Source organism: Meriones unguiculatus, chromosome 7, assembly GCF_030254825.1.
Source record: "Meriones unguiculatus strain TT.TT164.6M chromosome 7, Bangor_MerUng_6.1, whole genome shotgun sequence".
In the NCBI taxonomy this organism is placed as follows: Eukaryota; Metazoa; Chordata; class Mammalia; order Rodentia; family Muridae; genus Meriones; species Meriones unguiculatus.
Window position 1 is genome coordinate 6,147,909 of NC_083355.1, and position 24,669 is coordinate 6,172,577.

The window sequence follows — 24,669 nt, forward strand, 5'->3', positions numbered from 1 at the left end:
CTCAGCTCTTAGGACCGGGTCGGCGCTGGGGCCGCGGACACGGGCGTCGTTCTGCTGTCTGTCACTTGTGTCGCCGCGTCCTCTGCCAACCCTGGCCGCCGTCATGAACCCCGACCTGCGCAAGGAGCGGGCCGCCGCCACCTTCAACCCCGAGTTGATCACGCACATCTTGGATGGCAGCCCGGAGAACACCCGGCGCCGCCGAGAAATCGGTGAGGCCGGAGGGCCGGGCCTCTCTCTTCTCCCAGATGAGGCGAAAGAACCCCCGTGAATGAGGACTTGGGGTCTCTGGAGCTTAGGGGGAGCCGGGACCCCTGACTTCGGTGGGCGTCCGGTGGCAGGATTGGGAGGGTATCGCCCTCCGTTCTCATCTACAGGGATTAGGGAGGGTGACTGCCTGTTTCTCTTGATGACATTTAACTCCCTTGCAGAGAACTTGATTCTGAACGACCCAGACTTCCAGCATGAGGACTATAACTTCCTCACTCGCAGCCAGCGTTATGAGGTGGCTGTTAGGAAGAGTGCCAGCATGGTGAAGAAGATGAGGGAATTTGGCATCTCGGACCCTGAAGAAATCATGTGGTTTAAAAAGTAGGTGTATGTTAACACAGTAGTGCAAGCCCAGACTACGGCTGCAGTCTTTGAGATCTTTGCATGGCATTTGAAGGCTTAAATTGAACATTGCATGGTTCAGTTTTATGTGTGAAAAATATTACTTTTGCATCTAAACCTTTTAGTGGGATAATGTGACTTATTTATAAAATGCTAATGATGAATGGTTATGCCCAAATTTGTATCTCAATTTTTTAAAAATTTAAGGGCTGGTGAGGTGGGTAAAGGCTTTTGGTAATAATCTGAATTCAATTCCTAGGACCCACATTGTGGAAAGAGAGTCATCCCCCATATTGTCCTCTGACCTCTGTTTGCTAATGGTGTCTGTTGTGTACCCACACACATAATAAAACTAAATTTAAAGTGTAATTTATAAAAATTTTTGGAGTTGGGCGATGGTGGCACATGCCTTTAATCCCAGCACTGGGAAGCCGAGGCAGGCTGATCTCTTATTTTGAGGGCAGAGCCAGTTAGTTCCAGGACAGACGGGTACACAGAGAAACCCTGTCTGGAAGGAGAAAAGCAAACTAGAAATCCTTTTGTTCCAAACACCCCAAATAGAGTTATTTAAGTGCAAAGTGGACTTGAACTTTGTGAGAAAGCTTCCTGATGCCAGGAGTGCAGTTCAGTGGGGCACAGGTTGCCTACTATACACAAGGCCCTGGGTTTGAGTCCCAGCACTGAAGACAAAAAAAGGGAAGAGGCCTCCTGATTTTCTGAGAAACTTTGAAGTTGCAAGACCAGACATTTGAATATTTTGGAACAATAGCAGATTTTCTTTTTATATAAAGTGTATTTTGATTATTAAATAATAGGAAATGTGAGAGTAGGTGAAGAACATGTCAGCCCTTAGAGCGAATCTCGTGTTCTAAGAGCTACATTCTAAGAATCCAGCATTGTTGAATGTAAGGACAGCGTTTATTAGTATTTGTCCTGTGCATAAAACCTGCCTTAGTCCTGTTGTTGGGGAAAGTAGCTTTTTCCCAGACACTCATTCTGTTGTACTTTGCTTTTCAGTTATATCTAAAGGAGCTTTAGAGATAGCTCAGTGGTTAAGAGCTCTGTCTGATCTTCCAGGGAACCTGGGATTCAATTGCCAGCACCCACAGGGCAGCTTACAACTGTCTTTAACTCCAGCTTCAGGGGAACTGACACCACCACACAGACATGCATGCAGGCAAAACACCAATGTATATAGGATAAATAAATCATTAAAAAGAAAACCTTTTAAAAATTACATATAAAGATTCCACCGCCCCCAGCCTTAATAGTCATTCTAGCAGATTTTGTGTCTGCAGCTTCTCCTTTAATTCGGAGCATCACTTCTGGGTTTTTATATTATAGAGGGACTCTTTTGGTGTTTTCATTAATAAAGGTGAAATTGGGAGGCTGGAGATAAACCTCAGTGGTAGAGCCTTTGCCTAGCATGCACAGTCCTAGGTTCAAGTCTTTGCCTAGCATGAACAGTTACATAACTGGGTTCAATCCCCAGCATTACCAAATGAATAAAGAAAGATGAAGTAAAGGGGGCTGGAGAGATGGTTAAGAGTACAGAGGTCCTGAGTTTGATTCTCAAACACCCACTTGGTGGCCAACCAATGTCTATAATTAGACCTGATGCCTCCTCCTGGCATGCAGGTATACTTGCAGACAGAGCACTCATATATATAAATAAATAATTTTTTAAAAACTGAAATGAATATTCAGACCAGAAGTATAGCCCGCTTTTGCTGGGTGTGCTCCAGGCCCTGGATTAAATCCGTAGCACTTTAATAGCTACAGGAGAGTTTGTTTTTGTTTTCTTTTGAGGTTTTGCTCTTTGAGATGGGTTGGTCTGAGACTCACTGTGCTCCCCCTGCCTCAGCCTTCTAAGCTAGGGTTACAGGTGTGAGCCACCCGGCTTGGCCTAAAAAGACTGAATATTATTACTAAGAGTATGTTTCCAAGAACTAATATAAATGATTACAAGCCCTACCCTTATGTGGTCATAGTTATTCCTCCTTCCTCTGAACTATGGATGCAATACATCCGAAGTCTGCTTGTGACTTGATTTAATCATTACTAGGATGATGAAATGGTTTGCTTTGCCCCTTAGGCCTTCCTCAGGACTCCACTCAATCTTGCTAATCAGAAATCCTTGTGTAGTGCATGGTGACATGTACCTGTAATCCTAGCACATGGGAGATGGAGGAAGATCAATGTCATTTGCCTTGTCTGAGCTACACTTAAATTTTCTCTTGTGTAGTTTTGGCAGCCCAAATCAGAATACTCACCAGCTTTCAAATACTCATTTCTGTTCCTAAAGGTTGTAATAGGTGGGATTTTGAAGTAGAGTAAATCCTAGGAAAGTAACACAGAATGGACTGAGTTGGGTTTAGAAACTTAAAAATTGCTAAGATTTTTGTAGACCTTCTCAGTACACCACAGAGAAGGGTTACAGTTTTGTTCCGTAGAGTGGATGATGCAGCATGTTTCGTAACCCGTGTTACTACACAATATGCAACCAGACTCAAGTGAGGTCACAGAGACCAAAGTCCTTCCCATGGGCTGTGCCTCCTTTTCACGTGAAAGAGTATTGATAAGTTTTAGTGCCCTTTGACACTGTTCAGTGTTTCTGGGATGTAAGGGAGATCAGTTTAGGTTGGAGGAGGAGCCTGGAAGTTAGTTTTGGTAGTCCTTCTGTTGAGACCGTCTGTGAGCATATAGTCCCATCTGTCTCTTGAACTCTGGCTGTAACTCAGCATCAGAATATTATGTGCTGCCAGGAAAAACATTATTTCTTTTGCCCAGTTTCTGTTTTTTTGGTTTTTTTTTTTTCTTTACTCTTTCTTTGTTTCTTTCTTTCTTGCTTGCTTGCTTGCTTGCTTTTTTTCTTTTTCTTTTTGGTTTTTGGAGACAGGGTTTCTCTGGGTAGCCTTGGCTGTCCTATAGACCAGGTTGGCGTTGAACTCACAGAGATCTGCCTGCTTCTGCCTCCCAACTGCTGGGATTAAAGGCCTGCTCCTCCATGCCAGACCTTGTCTACTTTTCTTATTACTTGCTGTAGATGGTTTAGTTTGTATTTATGTAGACTGTGTTGCAAGTCTGTTTAACCTAGTAATAAAAATTTAGAAAAAAAAAAAAACAACAAAACACCTTACCATTAGTTGTGTGATATGCTAAATGAGGGAGAAGTGCTAAATTGATGAAGGGGGTGGTATTTCTGGGTTTACAGCATTTACTGGTCTCTTTGTTATGTATTTATTACTGTTTTTCTTTCTTTTTCCCAAGAGCTGGTTTCTCTGTGTAGCCCTGGCTGTCCTGGAACTCATTCTGTAGACCAGGCTGCCTTCTGACTCAGTGATCTGCCTGCCTCTGCCTCCTGACTGCTGGATTACAGGCGTACATCACTGAGCCTGGCCTACTACTACTAAGACAGGCTCTCTTATGTCTGGTACAGCTCAAGTTGATAGAGTGCTTAGTGTGTTTGAGGTCCTGGACTCTATCCCCACCCCCCATATTCATTAAATCTGATTCCTTGACAAGCATCTGCAAGAGGGACTAAACATCATTCAAATACAAGGTCTCAGATTTTGTTCTTTGTTTTGTTTTGGTAGGGACAGTGTCTCCCTGTGTAACCCAGGCATTCATTCCCTGTCCCCTTCCCCACCCCTAGCCCCAGCTCTAAATGGATTTTCACCACCACTCGCTGCTACAAATTTTGTTCTTCAGCAGAATTTCAAGTGATCTGGGGAAGGAAGAAACAACAAAATTTTTAATTTTTTGGTTTTTTGAGACAGGGTTTTCTCTGTGTAGCCTTGGTCGTCCTAGACTCATTTTGTACACCAGGCTGGCCTCAAACTCACAGAGATCCACTTGTTTCTGCCTCCCTGAACACAGGGATTACAGGAGCATTTGTGTCCCATTTGCTTCCTCCTCCTTTGAGCCAGGACCTCACTGTTGTACACCTGGCTAGCCTGGAACTCACTATGTAGACTAAGCCGTCTTTGAACTCTCCGATGTCTTGTCTGCCTCTGCCTTCTGAATTCTAGGCTCATAAGATACTGCCAACATACCCAGCTCCTCGCATTTCCTAGAACGGCTTTCGTGTTACCATCCTTATAACTACATTTTTCAGTTTTCAAAGTATTTTACTAACTTGCTCGGCCTTTTCAGTTCCCTCATGGAAGTGTGGCTACATCATACATTCGCCATTTTTGGCTCCTCAGTAACATCTTATTTCTCAGACTGTCCCGTTTCCCCTTTCCATACATACGTCCTCAAGGAAATGGGAAGGAAGTGTGTAATTACTGCCAGTTTTAGTGAGGCTCAGAACGCCTGTTGGGAAGTTGTGCCAGTCTTGCCCTGGAAGATGACTTATGCATTTGACCCTCATCAGGCTTTTGGTGCTTAACTTCCTCTTCCATTCACATTCCTCTCTCTCCAATTTCATATCTGGTTTTTGCCTTATAGCCCAGACTGCCTTTAAACTGAAGGTCCTCCTGCCTCAGCCTCCTGCTTTTCTGAAGTTACCGGCAGATGCCGCTCCAGCTTCCACCCAGTTTAAAATGACAATTGATGAATATTATGTTACAGAAATCAGAGACAAAAGGCATTTCATTATTTCGGGCTTTTTATCATCTACATATTCTCTTGTTTTGTTTTTTGTTTTTCAAGACAGGGTTTGTCTGTGTAGCTCTGGCTGTCCTGGAACTCACTCTGTAGACTAGCCTGGCCTCGAACTCATAGCAATCTGCCCGCCTCTGCCTTCCAAGTGCTGAGATTAAAGGCTTGTGCTACCACTGTCTGGCTCATCTATGTACTTTTGCTGGCTGGTCAGTTATCTCACAGACATTTGGGCGTTTTTTTTTTTTCCTAGCGTCCCCAATAGGGATTTATTTTTCTGGGCAGTGAACATTGTGCCTTCTGCATGCTAGACAAGGCATCAACTGCAGCTGAAAAGCGACCTTTCTGCTCTAAGCACACAGCTAAAACCATTGACGGGGTTTCAACCGATGTTCGCTGAGCAGCTTCTGTTAGCATTCCCCAGGACTGGCCAAAGTCGGCCCCTCTGGTGGACTCTGAAATCACGTCAGCTCATTTGCGTTGATTACCAGTGTCAGTCTCTCAGACCATCCCTGAGGAGACTGGCTCAAAGTGGCTGTGATTAAAAAGCAGAGGAGTCTGAGCTGCTTTGTGTGGTGTTTACTTGGGAAATGGAACAGGAGGCAGTTGTGGTGTTTGCTGCTGCTGCTGCTGCTGCTGCTCTTGAGGTGGTAGCCCCGCCATAGAGTAACAGTCTCCTCTTCCTACTGGAGTTCATGCTCTGCTCCTTGTGAAGCCCAAGGTCTCCTGGGTGACACCTGTTGTAGTCACCCTGGAAAATCATCAAAGTCACTCAGGTGACTCATCAGTAGTATTTCAAGTTCTTTTGGTGCACACTGGGCCAGAATGGAAAACAGCCCTTAGGAAACCCACAGGAGGCGCAGCCCCGACTGCAGCGCTCAGTCTGTGTTCTCTGTGATTCCTGCATTCTGTTTTCTGAAAAGGTGGTTGAGAGCTGGATTTCAGTGTCATGTGCAGTTCCCTTAATCTGAAGCAATGCTCGCTTAGCCGCTGGGGGTGATCTTTAAACTGCTCACATTAGATGCCCTGGAGACCCATGAAGACCACAGCCTGAAGTACATGAGGGTATGTGCCTAGGTCATTCCAGGCAGAGGCTGTCCTCCTCCTTGACACCAGGCACCGTGGCAAACGCCTGTAATCCCAGCACTTGGGCCTAATGGATGAGGATTGGAAGGAGTGTGAGACTACAGTGAGCCACGTGTTCACTCTTAGGTCAGCCAGGGTTATGTCTCCACAAAAATTTTTAAAATAGATTATCCTCAGTTTTAAACAACTCTGTAAAGAATGTTGTGTGAAGTTCCTTTTGATCTTTAAAAGCAAGTTAAACCTGAAAGTAACACAAAAGTACTCACATCGAGTCTAAAACACCCAGCCAGTCACAGAGGTAACCACAGGGTCCGCTGTTTTAGATCAGGTGTAGGGTTTATACAGGGCTTCTTTTATAAAAACAAAACAAGAAGTCTAAAGACTGCAGGGTGCATTGGTGAGGTGATAGAACTAGAGAACTAGACAGCCTGCCTGAGGGGCCAGGTCCATCCCTAACACCAGACAAAACCCAAAGGACTCTGGCCCTGAGGTGATGAGGGGAAAGAGATGCTGCAGAAGAGCCTGCTCCTGGCTCTTTAGGTAGTAAAGTGGTAAGTTTTTCATTTCATTTAATAAAAGGGGTCTTCAGTTTTCCATTCTTCATCCTGAGGGTCAAGATCTTTTTCAAGAATGTGAGGTTCAGGGTGCTTGCCCCCAGGCTTGACAAGTAGAGTTTGATTTCTGGAACCTAAAGGTGAAAGAATTATTCCACACAGTTGTCCTCTGGTCTCCATACGTGTGGCACCCATGCCTTCTTCCCCCATGCCATGCACACACACACTAATAACAAACTAATAAGAGAATGGTGGACAGTTTGTAGCGTGAGGCTGAGACGCTTTTCTTTTCTCTCCTGTAGACTACATTTGGTCAATTTTGTGGAACCTGTGGGCCTCAATTACTCCATGTTTATTCCTACCTTGCTGAATCAGGGCACCACTGCTCAGCAAGAGAAATGGATGCGCCCGTCCCAAGAACTCCAGATAATTGGCACCTACGCCCAGACGGAGATGGGCCACGGTTAGTCCACATCTGAGGGTCCTGGGGAGACCACTTTATGAGGTCAAGAAAAGTGACTCCTGCCATTGGTTTTATTTCTCCCTCCTCCCTGCTGACATGTGTTTGGGATTTTGTTTTTAAACTGTTGCATCAAAACCCTTTTCCTCTTTTCTGAGTTTATTTCCCCATAAGATGGGTCCAGGGCTCTGATGGGCACTCTTCAGTGTGCTACTTCTTAAGCCTTTGTCCTTGTCACGCATACCCACTGTTAACAGTCGCTGAGCAGCTTGGAGAGATGGCATTTGAAGGTATCAAAGCATGCAGCAATGTTGGCTATGATTCAGAAGGACTCTGTTGAAGTTCCTGGAGTGTTAATGCCTCAGCAGTGTCTAGAGCTGAAGTGAGAAGGCCGCGTTGTAATAACACGGTGAAGGCAGGACAGCCCCTGCTCTCTCGTTCCCTGCTCACTGCTCCAAAGCTTGAGAAATGAGGCCTGTGGTTCTCCCCGGCTGCTTGTCATACATTTGTCCCCACAGATGTTTGTGGATCTGTCACTACCAGTAGTTTTTGGTTAAATCCTTCCTGATTGTTTGCGTGTATTCAGCAAGTTGGTGTCAGCTTTGTGGAATAGGATTGTTTTTGGAGACAACGCCCATGGTAAGTGTGCGTTTTAGCTTTTGTTGTTTGCGACAAGGTTGGTCTTGTTAGCCTGGGCTGGGTGAATGTACAGTTGTCCTCCCTTTGCCTCCCACAGGCTTCGATGGTGAGTTTGCACCATCTGCCCAGCAGGTATGGATGTTTTAAATTTTAGATCCTTGGCCTCATGTTTCACTGCCCACTAAGATGGAAGGTGTGTGAAAGAGATGGAAGTTGGGCATGGTAGAGCAGTCTTACAACCCAGCACTTAGGAGGCGGAATGCAGAAGATTGCAAGTTTAAAATGAACCTGGGCTGCGAAGTGAGACCCTCTCATCTAGCAGGGTGGAGTGGACTGAACAAATCTACGGCATAGTCTCCAGGGGACTGTAGGTTGTGAGTGTGAACTGTTTTGCAGACACCCAGGGCTTTCCTTGGTGTGCCAACTCTGAAGTGACAAGCCCAGGGAAACATTTCCTGAGGAGAAAAAGCTGTTATGTCTTCCTTTCTGGATGTATCGACCTACATCCTTCACAGGAGACCTTTATCTAAGTGTATGCCTTTTAGTCCTCTCTTGTTGGCCTAATGTTTCTGCCTTAAAGCTCAGAGAGAGGACAGAATGAAGACTTGAACTTTTTTGTCTTGAGATCAGAAGCTGGACTCATCCTGATTTCTCTGGGCAAGTTTGCAGGCTTCTAATTTGGGATATCTTCTTGTATCTGAGTCAGTCCAGTTGGGATCTCTGTAGAGCACTGTAAGGGCACGTGGTAGAGGATAAGTTTTGCTTCTTGGTGTTTTGTTCATACATTTTGGTCATCTTCCCTGCCCCGCCCCACCCTGGTACTGTCCTGCAGTATCAGGTCAGGTCTGCTGGTTAATCCGCAAAATGACAGTATTACCTGACAGAGGACAGGTTAAAACCATCCTTCCCCATCAAGAAAAAGGCAGCTTTCTGCAGAGCCCTGCCAGCTCTAACTTTTCTCACTGCAGTGTCTTCCCTCCCCTTCAGACATACCAGGAAATCTAGACAGACCTGTTCTGTGGGTCTGTGATCCTCAAGCAAGGCTGAGGAAGGGCCCTCTACAGGGCTCTAGTGTTGTAGGAACAGTGTGGAAATCAGCCTCACATTTCTTTGGGTCACAAAACAGGTGACAAATTGAAGATCTTGCCACTTGATATGTACTGTGTCTTTTGCTTGTTTCACATTACCACTTTGTCTAGGAAGGTTGAGCTTCTATAATCCAGGCCCTAACCTGGGAGACAGCACTGGCAGATTTCTCTCACTGAAGAAGGGTCCTTTTCTTCTTTCAGAACTTGAAAGATAGCAGTTGGTTTCATGAGTCATCCTGCATTGCCACTTCATTGCTGGCCCCCTGTGCTGGTCCTGCTTCTTCCCAGCTGACTGGACCCTGTGGGTACCATGAGATTTGTTTCTTGGGTTTGGGCTATTGTACTTTTTTCAACTTTAGTCTGTCAGTCTGTCTGTCTTTCTCCTTTGGTGCTGGGATGGGAAGGAAGTCTTTTGCCTGTTAGACAAGTGTTCTACAGAGTGGAATCTGTAAGTCCCTCCTTGATGCTATAATCAGAACGATGTTTGCCTAGCACAAGAGGTGCTCAGTTCACCTCCCAGCACTGCAGTGGAGAAGGGGGAATAACTCTATAATAAACATACATATTATTGAGGTTTATACCATTCACCTTTTTTTTTTTTTTTTTTTTTTGAGATAGGGTTTCTTGTGTAGCCCTGACTGTCCTGGAACTCGCTCTGTAGTCCAGGTTAGCCTTAAACTCAGGGTTAGCTCTCCCTTTCTCTGCCTCCCGAATGCTAGGATTGGGATTAAAGGCATGCATCACCGTGTTTTGAGACTCATGTAGCTTTTTCAGACCAGTGCATACTGGAGCTCAGTGTGCAACCAAGGACAGACTTGAACTCTTGGTCCTCCTGCCTCACATCCCAGACATCAGGGCTATACACATGTTATCATGCCCAGCCATTTCATAGTTTTTACTGCATAGTCTGAGACTCTGAGGTAAAGAACCAGCTTCTAGTATCTTTAACAGCTTTTTAAAATGCAAGTTTTGTTATAGATAGTTCATATTTACTTGCCTTGAACTTGTAATCCTCCTGCCTCAACCTTCCCAGTGCTGGGATTATAGTTACCCATGCCCCACCTTTAGTGACTTCAGAATATGATTGTCTCTACAGCCTTGTCCAGGTGGTCACTTGGCTTCACTGTGTTACCCACCTGAGAGTTCAAGCTGTGGTTTTCTGTTGCTAGCCTGGATGCAGCTACACATTCTTGTTTGCTGTTTGCATTTTCTTCTGTAAGCTGAAGGGATTTTTTTCTCCTTTGAATATTGTTTAAAATAGAATCTGCACATCAACCTTCTCACAATATTGTGTCCATCTAATAGTTTTTCTGTTCCTGGCTTGTGTGTTAAACATTTTATTCTACATACTCCACATGTCCTTAGAGTGGTGGTTTTGTTTAGCTCGTCTCTAACACTGACTGAGAGAGTGACTCTAGTCAGCTTCCTACATTTGTATGTTCTCAGCTAGAGGCTTGTTCCCTGTTGATTCTTTCTGGCTTCCTTTAGAGTTTTGTAATGGTATGAATTTATTTCTGGAATCTTAACTATACTCTAGAGGTGTGTGTCTTTTTGGAGGCTGGGGCTGGAGCTCAGGTTGGGGGCTTGCCTGGGATGTGCAGGGCCCTGGGCTCAACCTCTAGTACTAAGCCCCTAAACAATAGGGTTATGTGTTTGGTAGTTTTGTTTCCTTTTTTTCTTTTTGTGGTGGTTTTATTTTTGTTGTTGTTTTGGGTTTATTTGTGGCCAGGTATGGTGGTGCACATCTGCACTTGAAAATCAGAAGCAGGCAGATCTCTCTGCGTTGGAGACCACCCTGGTCTCCATAGTAAGTTCCAGGCTGATCAAGGCTATACAATGAGACCCTTTCTCAAAAACAAGACAAAACAAAGCAGACCTACTAGATTCATTTTTATTTTGTGTGTGATTACCACCTGTGTGTACATGTGCCCTCAGAGGTCAGAAAAGCAGAGCAGGAATTATGAGCTGCTCTGCATGGGTACTGAGACCTGGACTTAGGTCTTTTGGGAAAGCAAAAAGCACTCTCTGCATCTCTTCAGCCGCTCCTTTGCTTTTTGTTTTGTTTTGAGACAGGGGTCTAACTAGTTTGCAACTTTTGTAGACCAGGTTGGTCTGGAATTCTCATCAGTCCTCGCATCTCTGCCTCTGCAGTGTGGGGATTATAGGCAAGCCCAAATGTACCTCACAAAGGTATAACCCAGGCTAGCCTCAAACGTGCCACCATCCTCTCTTACCTTCAGCATTTGCCTACTTGGGGGTGCCAGCACCAGCTACTAACTTGAGAATTCTGCTTCCACCCGGCATGGTGGCACACACCTTTCATTTCAGCACTCAGGAGTTTGAGGCCAGCCTGGTCTACATCTGTTACACAGAGAAACCCTGTTTCAAAAAACTGGAGAGAGAGAGAGAAAAGAATTCTCATCTCAGTTTGTCAAGTTTCAAAAAACATTGCAGGAATTTGAGCTAATGTCCCAGCAGAACTTTTTTCCTTGGGAAATATTTCATTCATGATCCTCTTAGGCAGAAACTAGCTAGTTTTTTCCTGTTAGTGAGATCTTCTTTGTGGGGAGGGTGTTGGTAGGAGCCAGGGCTATGGGCATCCCGGGCTAGCCCACATTTGTGGGGATCTCCCGGCCTCTGTTGGGGACCATAGGTGTGCATCACTCGTCTGTGACCATTGTATGGACAACTAAGCTGTACTTCCAGCCACACAGCAGCCCAGTCAAATCACGTCCCCTGCTTAAGCTGCCAGCCTTTCCAGCTCTGTGAGGAAGACCCTGAGGGGACCTTGCCCCATAACAGCTTTAAAAGAACTAACTTTAACACCTTGTTTTATGATAAATTACCTCACAGTATGTATACCTGGCATGATCAACTACAAGTAGAGAAACTGTCACTTTCTCGCTTTCCTCAATTTTATCCACGTGACTAGTACTTACATTAGCTACAAGAAACAGTGTTTGACTATAGCGCTTGCCCTGCCTTCCTGTGTGTTTGATAACAGTTGTTCTTTCTGTAGCACCCCCACACAGACACAAACCTTCCAGTCTGAAGGGGCCCAGCTTCCAGGCTCCTCCTTCACCAGCAGCCTCTGATTAGCAACACAGAGCAGCTTTCCTGAAAGCAGAAGGCGGCTGCTCCCGGCGCGGGTGCAGGGCTGGGTCAGGGTTGCTACTCTGGGGACCTGGCAAGCATTTCTTTTTCCTACTCGGTACTAGCCTTTTGGGAAAGGAGTGCTGGCATTAAACCAGGGCCGAGGCACGCTAGGCCTGAACTCTGCCCTGAGTGTCACCCCCAGCCTGCTGCTCCCCCAACTCCCGTTTAAACCCAGGGCCTCCTGTGTGAATTCCAGTTTGGGTGTGTGGGATTAACAGTGGTTAATTTGTCTGTGACAGAACAAACCCAAGGCAAATAGTTTTACCACTGAGCTGTACTGATATTTCCAACACTGGCGTTTTAAAAGCTTGGAGAGCTCATGAATGAAAAAGGTATCTCAAGAATGCAATTTAGATTGATTTGGTTGGTTTGTTTTGGCTTTTTAAGGTAGGATCCCTCCATGTGGCTCAAGCCAACCTCGAACTTGAATCCTGCCTCAGCCTCTATGTGCCAGGGTTACAGATGTGCACCATCACAACCAGCTCCACTAATTGGTTTCAATTTTGTCTAGTTTTAAAATGATTACAAATTCATAGGCTGTTTCGGAAGTAGCACCAAGAGCCCCACTGACCTTTCACCCGCTCCGCCAGGGGCTGGCCTTTTGAGATTTCCAGTTTTGATGTTTTTAAGGACAGCTCTAGATTTCAGACATTCTTAGCCCGCGTTGGACTTGAACATTAAGCTGGCCAACCAGAGACAGACTAGGTTGCAAAATCCTTGTCCTGGTGTGCCACCATCATTTTGATGCAAATGTGGCACATGCCACCCGTCCTCTTCTCTGTGAAGTGGGAATTCACCGTGTCTCTTGTGAGTGGTTAGCGGAAAGCACAGCCACTTGCCTTGCAGAAGTCCTGGGAAGCTCTTGCTAAGCATTCGGCCTGCTGTCTCCTCCCCAGCTTCGCTGGAACAAGCTGAGAGGGCTGCCAGGTGTGGTTTAGGCTCATGTCTAAAATAATTAAGTAGCATAATACTATAACGCAACCTGTTATGCACAAGCCTGTGATCTGCGATTGTAATGGTCTCACTAGAAATTGCCTGTCTTTGATTACTGAAATTGTTTGGACGTAGAGCACTGTCAGTTTTTGTGTTCATTTGCATCCTAGCCAAAGATTTGATATGATGAACTTGAATGAAATCAGTTACAGACTGTGCGTCTGTAAGTCCCAGTGTAGACACTTCACTGAAATTGCATGCAGGAAACCTTAGCCGAGGTTGGTTTTCTCGCTGAGAGAACTGCCGTGTCCTCCTGTTCTGTACCACCTGAGGACGCCCTTGTTGCCCTTCCAGCCCCTTTTCAAAATTGTCATTTCCTTTCACTTAATTGCCAGGCTGAAGTCCTGCCTTGCTCATATTTTTTTGTGCTACATGGATCTGGGTCTCCATCACCCATACCTGCTGCACGCTCTGCCAAATGAAGAAAGATGAGCATTGTTGAGAGGCATAAAGTAATGCAGAAAAGGGCAGTGCTCCCGTCCGTGATGAAATGCATGTGGTTGATTCATACTCACAGTTCTTTTTTTTTTCTTCTTCTTCTTCCCTGCTCTATCTGTCCACTTTATTGATTCTCACACACCCGATGATGCTTCCCTCAAATGCCCATCCTTGGTATTTCTTCGAAGCTTTGTACACCGAGGGCGTCCTGAGCCTTTGGACCTTCACTTGGGCATGTTCCTGCCCACCTTGCTTCACCAGGCCACCGCAGAGCAGCAGGAGCGCTTCTTCATGCCAGCCTGGAATTTGGAGATCACGGGCACTTATGCCCAGACAGAGATGGGTCATGGTACAGTGTATTTAGTCTACCTCTTGGGTGGGTGGGCCCTGCCATCCAGACCTGTACAGAGCACCCACCATGAGCTCAGCACAGCAAGACGCTCCGCTCTGTTTCTTGGCCTCTGTGGAGTCCGGCTCTGAGCGTAGGCTTGGCCATTGGACATTGAGTGATTTTTATCACAGTGCTTGCTGGTGGTTCTTGACTCTCCTCAGAGGATCAGGAAGGACTGCCCAGGCACACTTCCCAAACGGTGTTTTCAGGCTTCCTCGGAAGGACACACTGATGGTTGGAGTGCCCTTTGGCTTCTTACGGGGAGATTATTATATTCCCGTAATCACAAGGCCTTGAAGTTGCCTGTACCTTGATGGAATGCATTCAGAAACGTTCTGAAGGTTTGACCAGAGGCTAGAAAAGTTAAGCCATGGTTCCCGGCCACTGACATCAAACTATATGTGCTGCGCCTCACCTGCGCTCCTGAACCTAGGTGGGGCTAGAGCTGCTAGTTTTTCTCGTGTTTTCTTAATTGGCATCTGTTTGCCACTCATTCGCATCTGCCTGCTTTTCTCCCTGTCCTGAGGAGTCACAAAAAGTGTATGCCCTACCCTCCCAGCCCCCTGGATGCTGTATAGCACCCTCTAGGCTCCTCACAGGATGCAGCATGCCGTCCCGCTGAGTTTGGCTGCATATGTGAGGATGTCTTTACCGCTCTGTCTAATACGGCCCCAAAGGCTTCCCTGGCAGCAGAGTGTACTGAGCGCCTGGTTTCTTGACTTGTGCTTTGAAGACCATGGCTCACAGACTCCATTTCTGTGGGCGCGATTTGGAAATGTCTAGATGTTTCAAAATGTTTAGTGAAGCCTGACATTCTCAAAGTAGTTGCTCAAAAGGTCCTCAGCTTTTGTTGGGTAGTACTACTGCTCGGGTGCCACCCACATTTTTTTGTAATTCTTTTCAAAGAATTGGGATGTGAGGGTGGGTGGGACTAGGCGGAGATGGAGCACTGCAGCCGGATACAAGGTAAACAAATTGTAATAAATAACTAAAAAGAATTGGGATGTATACAACCAGGATCGGAGTGGAAGCTTCTGTCCTTCTCCGGCTGTACACGAGGCTGGAACACAAGCCTTCTCAGTCTCAGGAGCAGTGGAGGTGGAGCCCGGCCCTAGAGTGCCACAGAGGAAACCTAGGCGTTGTTGGACCTACAGAAAAATTAGAGGAAGTCACCTTTTTCATAATAAATGAAGGTTTTCAAGTTCTTAGTTTCCGTCTTATTGATCATTCTAAAGTAAGTTCTGAATGTGCGGACGGCCTGCCTGAAGGCTGTTCCTGCCACAGGGTGCCTCCCCGTCCCAGGACACACGGAAGTAGCTCACTGGAGTTGAAGTTGTCACGCTACAACTTAGAAATGGGACCCAGGTTGGCAAGGTGGCCCAGTGGCATAGGTACTTGATGCCAAGCCTGATGACCCAGGTTCAGTTCCCAGAACCCACTTGGCAGGAGAAAGCTGTCTCCCACAGATTGAGTGCTATGGTTCATGTATACCAACACATGGCATCTATGCACACAGAATAACTGTACTTTTTGTTTATTTGTTTGCATGTTTGTTTATTTTTGTTTTTCAAGTAGACCAGGCTGGCAGTGAACTCACAGAGATCTGTCTGCCTCTGACTCCTGGGATTAAAGGCATCTGCCACCACTGCCCAGTGTAAATACAATTTTTCAAAAATGTAGAACTGGGTTTAAAGGGAAGTAGACATCTGTGTTATACAGAGGAGCACAGCTGCCTTTCTTTACATTGTCTTTGCATTAGTCTCCCGTCTGCTGAGCTACAGTTAGAAGCGGAATGCTCATGACACTTCCGCTTGGGGCCTCATGCCAGACTGTCTGTTGGAACAGTACCTGCGCGCTGCGCCCATCACCCTGCTCATCTGCAGACTCGTTGCTGAGACTTAGCTGCCTCTGAGGCCTGATTGGGTCTGTGTTCTTGGTCTTTCCCTTCTGTGCTGTACCTGAGCCTGTGTGATCTCTTTCCTTAGGAACTCACCTTCGAGGCTTGGAAACCACAGCAACATACGACCCCAAAACCCAAGAGTTCATTCTCAACAGCCCTACTGTGACTTCCATTAAGTGGTGGCCTGGGGGGCGTAAGTTGATTTTTTTTTTTTCTTTAAACATGTTTGAATGTTTTGTTGTTGTTGTTGTTGAACATTTTGAGAACTTAGGAGATTGTATGTGGAATGTAGCCCTCATATGAGAATATAACTGTGAAGTATAGAAAACAAATAGTCTTAAACTATTATAAGATGCTTTACATTCTCTTGTGGTACATGCTGCATCTCTTTATCCTCTGAAAAAGCATGGCCGTAATGGCCGTCTTCTAACACTTCGCTTGATTTTTCATCTGAATATCCCCAGGAATTACCTCCCATGGTCAACATTAAAGTAAAATTCTTAGCCAGGCATGTTGGTGCACTCCTTTAATCCCAGAGTCAGAGGCAGGCAGGTCTCTATGTGTTCAAAGCCAGCCTGGCCTACAGAGTACGTTCTAGGCCAGTCAGGGCTACATAGTTGAGATCCTGGATCAAAAAATAAACTTGCCTATTTGTTATTTCTGTCAAAAATTTGAGTTACTCTCAGATTTTTTATTGTACATAGCCGTGATATGAAGTTTGGGTTTAGTGTCTTTCATCCTGAGTTATGGCCATGGAATGTATATCTTGGTGTAGTCAGTAGCTGATGTAGTTTATTATTTACATTCTCTCTTTTTGTTCACTTTTGTTTTGGGAAACAAGGTCTTGCTGCGTAACCCAGCCTGATCTCAGACTCTTAAGTGTCTCACATTGGTCTTTTTTTTTTTTTTTTTTAAGGTTTTTTTGGGAGAGGATTTCTCAGCGTAGCCCTGACTGGCCTGGAGCTCACAGAGGTCTACCTGCCTCATTCCTAGAATGAGCTATACACCTGACTAGATCTTTTTTGTGTGATAGAAGTAGAGGCAGTTTATTAAAGAGAAGAAAGGCATTCCCAAGACAGGAAGTGGGTTAAAGAGTGAGGACAGGTCCCAGATCAAAAGCCTGTATTACACCAGAGAGCAGTAAAAATAAAAATATAAGAACACAGCCGAGAATGATGGTACATGCTTGTAATCACAGCACTCGGGACATAGAGCTAGGAGGATCGGAATCCATGAGACCCTACCTTAAAAAAAAAAAACAAAAAAGGTAAAATAAAGAGCAAGACGACACACTTCCTTCTCCTCGTTCTTGATGTTGCAGTTGGGAAGACCTCCAATCATGCAATAGTTCTCGCCCAGCTCATCACAAAAGGGGAGTGCTACGGGCTACATGCCTTTGTTGTCCCTATCCGTGAAATTGGGACCCACAAACCTTTGCCAGGTAAGAACTGTTCTTCTGGTGTCAACGTATAAAAATTAAAACTGCAAGGGGCTAGAGAGATGGCTCAGCAGTGAAGAGCACTGGCTGATCTTCCAGAGGAGCAAGGTTTAGTTCCAGCACCTTCATGGTGGCTCACAACCAGCTGTAACACAGGTTCCAGAGGATCCAACACCCTCTTCTGACCTCCCGGGGCACCAGGCGTGCATGTGGTATGTGGGCATAGGTGCCTGGAAAATATCCACACACATAAAATAATTAAAGGAAGTAAGCTACGAAGAGTGTAAGGCACAATGAAACAGAATGCAAGGAGGCAAGGAATCAAGATCATAAATATGTCATGTGTTTCCTGTTGTCGGTGGTAGGTATTACTGTTGGGGATATCGGCCCCAAATTTGGTTATGAAGAGATGGATAATGGCTACCTGAAGATGGACAATTACCGTATTCCTCGAGAGAACATGCTGATGAAATATGCCCAGGTTTGTTTGTTTGTTTAATTTTATTTGCTGTTCGGTTGCTGTTGTTGAAGCAGGTTTTCGCTATGTACCCCAGACTAAGCTAAGGTTCAGACTGATCCTCCTGGCACAGGCTCTAAATGTTGGTTGCTTTTACTTCTGAACTTATTTTATTCTACAGAGACTTCGGAGCAGTTGGGGAGGGTGTCAAGAATATCACCTATGGGCTGGAGAGACGGCTCAGAGGTTAAGAGCACTGTCTGCTCTTCCAAAGGTCCTGAGTTCAATTCCCAGCAACCACATGGTGGCTCACAACCATCTGTAGTAAGATCCGATGCCCTCTGCTGTCCTGAGGCACACATGCAGGCAGAACACTGAATAAATAATAAATAAATCTTAAAAAAAAAAAAAAAAAAAAAAGAAAAAGAATATCACCTACTTGGTTCTCGGGTCTTTAAATAACTTAGACTCTACTGTAAGGCCAGTTAGAACCCAGATTGTAAGCCAGGGAGGGTGTGCACTTGAGAGGCAGGTGGAAGTGAATTCAGAGTCAGCCTGAGTTTCATAGCAAACCCATATCTAAAAATCAAGCCTTCGCTCCCATAATCTCTGGTTCAAAAGGTCAGAGTGAGGAGCGAAATTTAGTATTTCAGGTGCATTGCCAGGTCCTGACGGTGCCAGCTTCCCTGCAGTTCCAGGAAACACATTTGAAGAATCAGTACGAGGTTCCTTGGCCTCACAGAAAGACACTGTGGGCATGCTTGTTTTTCCAGGTGAAGCCTGATGGCACGTATGTGAAGCCCCTGAGTAACAAGCTGACGTACGGGACCATGGTGTTCGTCAGGTCCTTCCTCGTGGGGGATGCAGCTAGATGTCTGTCCAAGGCGTGCACCATTGCCATCCGGTACAGCGCCGTGAGGCGCCAGTCGGAGATCAAGCCAGGGTGAGGCTGGGGTATGAGATGGCTCAGTGCTGAAGTCTTTCTCCAACCCTGTGCTTCAGAGGAAAGAGCAGAATAACCGCTTAGCCACCTTTCTCCCCTGCCCCAGCCCCATGGTGCTTGGTGTTAATCCTGGGCCTCACACATGCGAGGCCTTCCAAGAGTATAGCGGCTACCTAGCATGCATTAGAGAGAGGAAGTAACAGTAGACAGGCTGCTTCTGCCTTCAAAACTTAAAAAGCCAGCATGGCAGCACACACCTGCAGTTCCCGTACTAGGGAGGCAGAGATAGGCGGATCTCTGTGAATGAGGCTAACCTGGTCAACGCAGTGAATTCTAAGACAGCCAGGGCTATGTAGAGAGGCCCTGTTTTGAAAAAGAAAGGAAGGGGGTGGGAAAGGAAAAAGGAAGGGAGAGAGGGAATATAACCTTATGGATGAAGCCAAAGAACTGCCATTTTGAGCTGTGTGACCTCAGACAGATTCCCTAACCTCTCAGTTTCCCCGTTTGTAAAATGGCAGTAGTGACAGCCACTGTCTTTACGGGAGGACCTATGTAAGGATGAATTCAGTTGCTACATCCGAGTGCGCGGACTGAAACCTGGGATGATACAAGTAAACATTTACTTACCTTGTTTTGTTTTGTTTTTTTCTTTCTTTCTTTCTTTCTATTATTTAGTGACCCAGAACCACAAATTTTGGATTTTCAAACCCAGCAGTATAAACTCTTCCCACTCCTGGCCACTGCCTATGCCTTCCATTTTGTAGGAAGGTACATGAAGGAGACCTACCTTCGAATTAATGAGAGCATTGGCCAAGGGGACCTGAGTGAGCTGCCTGAGGTACGGACCAGCTTTTCTCACTCCTCCACAGATACCTTTGGGTTTCGTGTTTGCCTGTTGGCAGACATCCAGAAGCTTCGTGCTGAAATTTCTTGAAAGGAATTATAATCTTGGGACTTTTTTCATTAAAAGCGGGCCAGATGTCAAGATATAATTTTTATGAATAGAATTTAAAGAGAGAGAGGTGATGGGGCAAGTGCAACAGTCCAGAGAGAGTGTGAGAACATGACTAGTTCACACTAGTCAGGTGACTGCCTCCTCTGCTGGCATGCACGCAGCATGTTCTGGCACTGACCAGCACACTTAGAAGAGGGTGGTTTTTTCCCTATTAGAAGGTGGGTTTAAGCCAGGGTTCTCACGGCCTGTGCTTGCTCCCTAGCTGCATGCCCTCACCGCTGGGCTGAAGGCTTTTACTACCTGGACAGCCAATGCTGGTATTGAGGAGTGTCGAATGGCATGTGGTGGGCATGGCTATTCTCACTGCAGCGGAATTCCAAATATTTACGTCACTTTTACCCCAGCCTGCACCTTCGAGGGAGAGAACACTGTCATGATGCTACAGACAGCACGGTGAGAGTCATGTCCCTGGTTTCTCCTGTCACAGACAGTAGCTGCCTAGCTTTCTCCATCATAGAGGGAAGGCGTGGTTCTGCTTCCGTCCTGACTCACTTAGCTTGTGGTTTGTCTAAGTCGGGGTCACTGTTGTTGTGATGGAACACCATGACCAAAGCAACTCAGGCGGAAAAGGGTTTTTTTAAAGACACAGCCTGCCCTTTTTCTGATTCATCCCCAAGATCTGAGATTAGTAAACACCGTAAATATAAAACATACTACAATTTGAAAGTCCCACAGTCTTTACCAGTTCAAACAATTTTAAAGTTCATTCTCTGTAAAAATCCAAAATCTCTTTTAAAAATTCAAAATCTTTCAACGGTGGGCTCATATAAAATCAAAAATAAGCTAAATACTTTCTTACTTGAAGAAGGAAGAACCAGGTCATAGTCACAGTCTGAACATAGCAAATCCAAACTCCCAGCAGATAAATAATTTAATGTCCAGTATCTCAGGCTCAGTCACATCTTCTGGACCCTCCAGAGCCTGGGTCCCTTCAGCTCTGCCCTCCGCAGCATTCGCAGCTTGTCCTCTAGGCTCTGGCTGCCTCCACTCACGCTGCTCTTCTTGGTGGCCTTGCCGTGGTACTGGCATCTCCAAACTGCTGGGGTCTCTTGCTGCACCTGGGATGCACTTCACTATTGCCTCTCCTGGGTCCTTTTCAGGGACTCCAGCCACGTCACACAGTGCCCTACCTCAGCTGCTCTCCATGAGCCCTTCATTCCTTCAGAAGCAGCCCCACCTGGTGGCTCTTACATGACCAAGTTAAATTGCCAGCACAAAGTACAGCCTTGGCCACCTCTGGACCATACCTTCTGTGTGCTGACCCTGAAGACCTTCCCAGAACACCTCACCTCAATGACACTGGCCTCTTCTTAATCACAGCTGACTCTCCAGCCCCAGCTGACCAGCATCCAGTGTCCCTGTTGTCGATAAGTGGTTCTGGTCTCTTGTCAGTCAAACTCCAGCTGACCAAACACCACAGATTCTTCACATAAAACACCGGGTAGAGTCTTTGCATCCCTCTGAAACTCCACAAGCCAGTGCAGCATCGTCTGCACTGCTCCCAACATTCTCATCTTCCAAGATCCTACAGAACAGCTCATCGAGTTCTCAGCATTCAGTGGCTCTTCCTTCCATAGTCTTCCCCAGAACAACATGACCAGGTCTTTCACAGCAATACCCCATTATTGTGGTACCAGCTTCTCTTCTAGTTAGGGTTAATATTGCTGTGATCTATTTCCTGTTGTATCTATCCATCCTCCTGACTTCCTCTTACTCTTGTTTTTATTCCTATGTTCACTCCCTATCAACTGGTTGCTTTCTCTGCGTCTTGACCTATGGTTTATTTTATTCAAGCAGAAAGCTCTTGGATTAAAGGTGTGTGCTAGGGTTGAGCCACACCACAACTAAAAACAGGTTTTTCCAGTAAACACACTCCCAGGGTTCACAGTGTGATCACATACCCTGCAACATCTCTCCTCTCAGGTGATTCTAGCCTCTCTCAAATTGACATATTTTAGCCAGCACATGGTCAGCTTAGTGAGTACTGAATGCTTGTCACAAGATGTGAAGTCATTTGGTAGAGTTACTAAAAGCAAGTGCTCTGGTGATTTCTAGGTTCTTGATGAAAATCTATGACCAGGTGCAGGCGGGGAAGTTGGTGGGTGGCACAGTGTCCTACCTGAATGACCTGCCCAGTCAGCGCATCCAGCCACAGCAGGTGGCAGTCTGGCCAACTGTGGTGGACATCAACAGCGTGGACAGCCTGACTGAAGCCTACAAACTTCGTGCAGCCAGGTGAGTTCCCTTCCTGGGTAAGAGGCTTGCTGTGGGGCCTTCCGGGCTGGGGCCAAGTAGAGGGGTGAGACCCATGATGATCTCCTCAGCTCTCTACTCTCCCGTCTTGCTTAACAGATTAGTAGAAATTGCTGCAAAAAACCTTCAGACTCATATGAGTCACAGGAAGAGCAAGGAAGTAGCATGGAACTTAACTTCTGTTGACCTTGTTCGGGCAAGTGAGGTCAGTGGTGGCTTTCCCCCTCACCCTGCTTGGCGGCCCCTTCCTTAGTACCGGTCACTGTGGTGGCTCTCTTTGAGACAGGCTCTCACTAACCTAGACTGGTCTGGAACTTAGCAGCTAGCTAAAACTGACCTCCAGGTCATGGCAGTCCTCCTGCTTCAGCAATCCAAGTGTTGGAATTGGAGGCATAAAGCCACCACACCTTCCTTTTCAAGGGCCCCACACTCCTGTTTCCTTTTCCTCTAGGCACATTGCCACTATGTGGCAGTTAAGCTCTTTTCAGATAAACTCGCCAAGATTCAAGACAAAGCCGTCCAAGCTGTCTTGAGGAATCTGTGTCTCTTATATTCTCTCTATGGGATCAGCCAGAAAGGAGGAGATTTTCTTGAGGTCAGTATTTTTGAAGCAGAACTCTGTGTGTGTGTGTGTGTGTGTGTGTGTGTGTGTGTGTGTTTTAAACAGTTGTCTGTTTTATAGCTCTCTGTGTGTAAATGTCTAGTCTGTACATGTTTTTGTTCATTCATTTTGTTTTCTCTTAGGGAAACATCATCGCAGGGCCTCAGATGTCACAAGTGAACAGTCGTATACTGGAGTTGCTCACACTTATCCGCCCCAATGCTGTTGCCTTGGTGGATGCCTTTGACTTTAAGGACATGGCGCTCGGCTCTGTTCTTGGCCGCTATGATGGGAATGTGTATGAAAACTTGTTTGAATGGGCCAAGAAATCCCCACTCAACAAAACAGAGGTAATTTTGTGCAGTGCTAGGCACAGGTCCCAGGGGTGCCCTGGCAGGTGCTAGGCAAGGGACTATCTGTAACTCCAGCTACAGGGGAGCCAACACCCTTTCTGAACTTCCAAGGGCACCCAAAGGAGCATAATAATATACAGATACATGTACACACACACACACACACACACACATTCGGAATAGGGTTTCTCTGTGTGGTCGTGGCCATCCTGGAACTTTGTAGACCACGCTGACCTCAAACTCACAGAGATCTGCCTCTGTTTCCCAAGTACTGGGATTAAAGCTATGCACCACCACTGTCCGACTTTACTATTTTTAAAATGAAGGCAGACATAGTGATCTATACCTTTAATTCTAGTATCTGGGTGTTTAAGGCCAGTCAGGGCTACATAGAGAGACCTGGCTCAGAAAACAAGACAAGCTGGGCTTGGTGGCGCATGCCTTGAATCCCCATCACTTAGGCAGAGGCAGAGGTATGTGGTTCTCTTGAGTTCTAGGATAACCAGGACTACACAGAGCAACCCTGTCTCAGAAAAACAAAAAACAAAAATACTTGAATTTGTGTCTGTATAAGGCTGACATAATTTCTCGAAAGTTGTTTTTGTTTTGTTTTAAAGAGAAGATGCTAATTTACATAGAAAACCCTTACTCACAGTCTCTACGTTACCTGCAGGTCCACGAGTCTTACTACAAGCACTTGAAGCCTCTGCAGTCCAAGCTTTGAAGTTTCCTGAGGACAAGTCTAAGCTTCAGAGAGCAACAGAAAATCTCTCCCCCTTGATTGACTAATCCTTGTGACGTCTTCATCAGATTTGTGTAGCTATATTGCAAATGACAGGGCAACCTTCTTCCTCTCTATAAGTAAAGAGAATTGAGCAGACCTTAGAGATTAAATGAGAAATAAGTATGTTTTAAGTGCAGTAACACAGAGAGACTCCTTAGGAACTCAGAAAGCTTCAGGGCTGTTGTCTGAAATCCATTTGTACTGCTGCTAATCTCAGTAGGCCATGACTTTGAGTAATTAACAGAGTTTAACTACTAAATACTTGGTTATTTTCACAGTTTTACTGCTAATCACTGGATAAATGTTTTTTAAAGCAAAGGTGTTATGTAAGGTAGAACTTTCCAGGCTTTCTTGCCTACCACTTTCTGATCCACCACTAGATCAGGAGTTTGGGGCCCAGAAACTAATAGAAACCTCGTGGGGGGTGTGGCCAGCACATACTCTGTGCTGCCTGCTCTGTGGATGTGTCACCCCTGTTAACTGTCACACTGACATAGCCAACAAGAGGGCTCCTGCCACACCCACCACAAGGAAGCATAGCTTCACGATGGGAGCAGTCATTGGTTCCAGGCTGTCGCTTTCCTGGTAGTAGCACCATGGCACTTTTTATCTTTGTATCCCCACTTCCTGACATGGTTAAGTTTAGCTATCTTTACTTCAGGCTTTCGGCCGTTGCCTGGACTTCAATCATGGTGGCTGACCTTCTTCCCTGTCTTGCTTGTCTTCTGAAAGAGATACTAAAGGCAATTACTATTCTTCCTCACAGATTAAGTACAGGGAGAGCCCTCAGCTATGATATCGCTGTATTTTGGTGAGTTTATTAAGTAAATGTTCTCGAACAGTCTGGATTTGAATGGTTCTGTCTCCTTGTCATAACCCATTAAAATGCACGGTGTTCACCAA

At 45.8% G+C, this 24,669-nt stretch overlaps 1 protein-coding gene across 3 annotated transcripts; it reads left to right on the forward strand.

Moving 5' to 3' along the window:
* Positions 1 to 77: 77 nt before the first annotated feature.
* Positions 78 to 24,669, forward strand: Acox1 (acyl-CoA oxidase 1). 3 transcript variants are annotated; one of them, XM_021635975.2, is made up of 14 exons: positions 78 to 212; positions 432 to 591; positions 7,160 to 7,320; positions 16,008 to 16,115; positions 17,244 to 17,363; positions 17,726 to 17,841; positions 18,591 to 18,760; positions 19,436 to 19,598; positions 19,978 to 20,168; positions 21,831 to 22,010; positions 22,128 to 22,233; positions 22,480 to 22,623; positions 22,773 to 22,979; positions 23,656 to 24,669. In XM_021635975.2, the coding sequence occupies exons 1-14, from the start codon at positions 104 to 106 to the stop codon at positions 23,704 to 23,706; spliced, it is 1,986 nt and encodes a 661-aa protein (XP_021491650.1). In that variant the 5' UTR covers positions 78 to 103; the 3' UTR covers positions 23,707 to 24,669. The 3 variants fall into 3 exon arrangements, with proteins under 3 accessions (XP_021491650.1, XP_021491656.1, XP_060242349.1); XM_021635981.2 differs by lacking the exon at positions 7,160 to 7,320 and adding an exon at positions 13,820 to 13,980; XM_060386366.1 differs by lacking the exon at positions 78 to 212 and adding an exon at positions 13,820 to 13,980 and having other exon boundaries at positions 452 to 591.

Bases quoted from the DNA above. Each gene is read 5' to 3' on its own strand.
- Acox1 (XM_021635975.2), top strand. From the start codon at position 104: ATGAACCCCGACCTGCGCAAGGAGCGGGCCGCCGCCACCTTCAACCCC. The intron at 7,321-16,007 runs GTTAGTCCACAT...CTCTTTCCTTAG, and splicing joins CCAGACGGAGATGGGCCACG to GAACTCACCTTCGAGGCTTG. The intron at 17,842-18,590 runs GTTTGTTTGTTT...TTGTTTTTCCAG, and splicing joins TGCTGATGAAATATGCCCAG to GTGAAGCCTGATGGCACGTA.